This window comes from Protomyctophum parallelum (assembly GCF_964188405.1).
Source record: "Protomyctophum parallelum genome assembly, chromosome: 9".
Classification (NCBI taxonomy): Eukaryota; Metazoa; Chordata; class Actinopteri; order Myctophiformes; family Myctophidae; genus Protomyctophum; species Protomyctophum parallelum.
In genome coordinates, this window is record NC_139706.1 from 6195286 (window position 1) to 6200285 (window position 5000).

At 47.3% G+C, this 5000-nt stretch overlaps 1 protein-coding gene across 1 annotated transcript in view; it reads left to right on the forward strand.

Annotated features, from left to right (window-relative positions):
• LOC310864914 (transgelin-like) overlaps nucleotides 1-3185 on the forward strand; it is a 17782-nt gene extending 14597 nt beyond the window's left edge. The window contains exons 3-5 of the mRNA XM_083773750.1: nucleotides 1-92; nucleotides 629-731; nucleotides 1437-3185. The exon at nucleotides 1-92 is cut by the window's left edge and continues 80 nt beyond it. Coding sequence (XP_083629876.1) covers nucleotides 1-92; nucleotides 629-731; nucleotides 1437-1575 — 334 coding nt within the window. The 3' untranslated portion in view covers nucleotides 1576-3185. The remainder of the gene's footprint in view (nucleotides 93-628; nucleotides 732-1436) is intronic.
• Nucleotides 3186-5000: the final 1815 nt, after the last annotated feature.

Consider the following 5000-nt stretch of genomic DNA (forward strand, 5'->3'; position numbering starts at 1 on the left):
GCAGATGGAGCAGATCTCCCAGTTCCTGAACGCCTCAGAGAAGTACGGAGTCTCCAAGACCGACATGTTCCAGACCGTGGATCTCTGGGAAGGTACGGGACCTTCTGACCGTCTCCATGAAGATTGATAATGAATAATCAATAGATAATCAGTAGAAACCTTACGTCGGGGAAGGTACAGGACCTTCTGAACATCTCCATTGACATTGATGCACACCACGGCCATCTATAGCCATGCAGCAAGGCGGTATCACTAGCTGCAATGTCCCATTGACAGCCCAAACAGAATCCAAACAGAAAGGTTTTTGGGGGTACAGGTTACTGATGACACATTGTGGGGGCTACAGGTTACTGATGACACATTGTGGGGGCTACAGGTTACTGATGACACACTGTGGGGGCTACAGGTTACTGATGACACATTGTGGGGGCTACAGGTTACTGATGACACATTGTGGGGGCTACAGGTTACTGATGACACATTGTGAGGGCTACAGGTTACTGATGACACATTGTGGGGCTACAGGTTATACACATTGTGTGGTTTGGGGGTAAAGGTTACTGATGACACAGTGTGTGGTTTGGGGGTAAAGGTTACTGATGACACATTGTGTGTTTTGGGGGTACAGGGAAGGACCTCGCGGCCGTGCAGAGGACCCTCTCGGCTCTGGGCAGCCAGGCGGTCACCAAGGAGGAAGGGACGTACAAAGGAGACGCCAGCTGGTTCTTCAAGTGAGTCCAAACTTTTCGTGACGACTGTAACTCACGACGGAAAATGTATGTTCGCCGACTGGCTTTTTCTAGCCTGGTTTCCAGCCCGATTCGCTGCGTTCTGTGGATTTGTTTAGTCACTGCGTTAGTCAGTCTGGCCAGCAGGCAGCAGACTCTCATTTCCTGCACCTACGTAGCCACGTTGTTGCAGATTATGTCATCAGCCAGTGCCACTCTGTCCAAAAAAAACAACTGATGGCTGTGTGTGGTGAGTTTAGTGAATGATAAGGGGACGTTGCAGGACAACAGCAGTAGCTGTGTGTGGTGAGTTTAGTGAATGATAAGGGGACGTTGCAGGAAAACAGCAGTAGCTGCATGTGTGTGGTGAGTTTAGTGAATGATAAGGGGACGTTGCAGGACAACAGCAGTAGCTGTGTGGCGTGAGTTTAGTGAATGATAAGGGGACGTTGCAGGACAACAGCAGTAGCTGTGTGGGGTGAGTTTAGTGAATGATAAGGGGACGTTGCAGGACAACAGCAGTAGCTGTGTGGGGTGAGTTTAGTGAATGATAAGGGGACGTTGCAGGACCACAGCAGTAGCTGTGCGGTGCGCATTGATACAACGTCAAACTATTTCTATGTATTGGACCTCCATGAATTGTTCTTGTTCTTAAATCATCTACTGCCAAGGATGAGTTAAGACAACTTGTTTGTTCTTTAACTCTAGGAAAGCCCAGGAGAACAAGCGGGAATTCTCCGACGACCAGATCAACGCGGGGAAGAACGTGATTGGTCTACAGATGGGCTCCAATAAGGGTGCCTCTCAGCAAGGCGTGAGCTTCGGCTCCACCCGGCAGATCAAGTGAAGCCAGCGAGTCTCTCCAGTCCAGACGTCACCCCCAAAAACACCACCTCCAGGCCCCCACATCTGACTTCTTAAGGCCCAGATCTGACTTCTTAAGGCCCAGATCTGACTTCTTAAGGCCCATTCATACTCCAGTTCTAGGCGATAAGCTACTCACCGTGGTGTTGTTTTTATGAAGTTATAAAACTACAACATTAGATCACTCACCGTGGTGTCGTTTAATAAAAGGTTAGAAAACTACATTACATCACTCACCGTGGTGTAGTTTTGTAACGTCGATGCTTAAAGACGTTACCATGAGTAAGTCAATAATTTATGTAGCTAATGCTATTCTTAATGATGAACATGTGTAAAGTGAAAGTTGTTGATATCTAGTGACTGAGACAACAGGCTAGAAAACAAAGCCAAATCATAACTGTGTTGTAAGTGAACGCACGTGAGCTGCAACTGGTCGTAGCCCTCATCAAGTCACCTTTCGCCCAATGTGGGCCTTGCCCAAAAATGAGCTTGGCACCCCTGGTTTAGGTGATATGGTTATCACCTAAAAGGTGAGTTGTTTTTCACCTAGAGTATGAATGGGCCTTAAAACACTACTGCATTACTAGTCCCTAAAAAACAACAACCATTCCTTTCCGTCTAAAAATCCAAGCTGCCTCGCACTCTTTGTCCACTTTATGACCTTTGTCTGAACCCGCCACAGGCTAAATCGCTTGACCTTATGACCTTTGTCTGAACCCGTTACAGGCCTAATCCCAATACTCAACCGTAATCATGGTGACCTCCAGGGCGACCCCCAAAAGTCCACTTCCGTTTGTCGGAGCGCAGCGCGACGCCAGAGAGCATCGAGGCTCTCCTGAGCGGCCTCGGAAACCAGCGCGAGAAGTCATGCATGCATTATTATAACCGCCGTCGCTTCAAAAATAACATCGAACCTCACCGAAGCAGAGGGAACGTTCCCACTACTAAAAATAGGCGGAGGATGCTAGGATGGATTTTTTGAGTATTGGAACGTGGCCATCGAGATACTTGCACTGCCCAACATCGCAAAGCTCACCCCGCTTTCGCAAAGTAGTTTAGGGATAAGGGGTTTAGCATGGACGGAAATATAGCCCTCATTCTTAGGGTTTCTAAGAGGCACCGTGTCCACCAAAAGCATTATTACTTTTTAAACGTCCAGAGCGTTCACACAAATTCCCCTTTAGGCCAGACTGACCCACCACCACCCACATGCAGAGAGCACACAACTCTACCAGCCCGCTCCGTCGAGACACACACACACACACTAGCCTAGCGGTCCGCTCCGGACCTGCTACAGCCTAGCGGCTAGCGGGTGAGATGTTGGCTTTGCACACACCTGGGTTCGATTCCCGGGCATTCCACTAGCAGATAAAACAAATTAAAACTCTTTTTTTTCGTGGACGCGAGGCCTTAAACATGCAGGAGAGGAAAGACATCCATTCTATCATGGTATAACTGCCAGATAAATACTGGTCAGTTATTGAATATTGATTATTATTATTGACACCCGTCCTGCAGATTGCTACACCCGCTGTATCAGCTCCAGTATTTTTGTATCATTTTGTCTTAATAAATGACTTTGAAATACATTCACTGCTGTGTTGGCTCAGTCCTTCTGGAATATATTCACTGTGTTGGCTCAGTCATTCTGGCTGTTTTTTATAGACCATGATTAAGGCTGCACAATATATCGTTATAAATACTGATAATAGCTATCGAGGTATGAACATGCACAATATCAGTATCCCAAAAAGGCAACGGTATCACGATATATCGCCAATATATTGTTGATAAGTATATCGTGAGTGATATTGACTCTGACGACGTTTGCATGTCTCTCCCCCAGCTCTTTCCTGTCATTCTTCCCTTGAATCTATCAATGAAGGCAGAGAAGCCAAAAATAAAGCATGGCTCCCGGTGTATTACACTGTGAACAATACAGCTTCGTCTTCCATCCTGCATAACAAACTATATAGAGCGTAACAGTCCCGGAGGAAATAATTCTCCATTCATTTTCCCCATAGACGTTTCAAAAGGTATTTATTTAAAGACCTGTAACACATTTTTGGGGGCCGAACAAATAATATGAAAGAATTAAAACTCTGAAAAAAGTGCCCTTTTTTATTTTATTATTTGTTCGGCCCCCGCCCCAAAAGATGGGGAATTATTTCCTGGTGCCCGGCCCGCCGTTAAAATGGTAAATGGTGCATTTATATAGCGCCTTTATCCAAGGCGCTTACCCATTCACACACACACACACACACACACACACACTCATACACCGATGGCGGCGGAAACCATGCAAGGCACCAACCAGCACATCAGGAGCAATTAGGGGTTCAGTGTCTTGCTCAAGGACACTTCGACACCGACTCTGGGGGAGCCCGGGTTCGAACTGGGAACCTTGCGGTTACCATCCGGTCACTCCAACCCTGAGCCGCCGCCGTTGTTCTGAAAGGGGGCGGGAATGCAACACTCCATTTCTAGAAGAAACATGATGAGGGTATTCATTTTACAGCCTGCACAAACCTTTTACTTATTATTACCTAAAGGATGTGTGTGGTTGTCTTCCAGGCTGGCCACGACGCAAACTCATAAAAAAAAAATACATCATGAAGAATGGATGAATCACCTCATTTTAAACACGGTGCAAACAACAGATATTAAAGCTCACAATGTGCGGCTTGCAGATGTTCCATTTGGTTTTTTTCTGGAAAAAAGGAAAAAGAGGGGGGGTCGTTATATATTATTAAATATATAGGGAACAAACAAAAAAGGGGATATTTAATGGTTGCGTGACCCAAAAATGGGTCCCAAACCATATTTTGGGGAGCACTGTTAAAAGGGTCACCATTAAAACTGTCACTATTAAAACATCATTAGCTTATAACAAAATACATACATACAGGATGCACCTGGGAAGTATCCTCAGTGATGTATCCCAAGGTCATCTGGGTTTCGGGTCTCCCAACATCATACCCCTCACTCAGGTGACCCAGCCGGGGTGATCAAGTCTCGACTTACGTCCCAGTAGCTACCCTCGTTCAGTCCCATTAGGGGAAAACCAGGGTGACACAATCCGTTCCTCCTGAACTACTCTGCCGGGACTGGGAGGTACCATCCTGTCCCTCCTACGTCTCACCAGGTCCACTCCTGCTCTCACCAGGTCAGGCCCTGTGCGTTGCACCAGACTCCCAGCACCAGGCACTTTATTCAGGAATGGTGGATTCTCAAGCCGCAACGGTTCCGCAGGCTCCACCTTGCCCTTGGTGGTGCCGCAGGCTCCGCTTGAGGCTTGAATGGCCCTCCTAAAGGCCTCACCGTGGGTTTGTTGGGCTTCTTCCTCACGGAAGACACAGGCTGGGGCGCGAACCCATACTGCTCCCGGGTGCCGTCTACTTTCTGGCT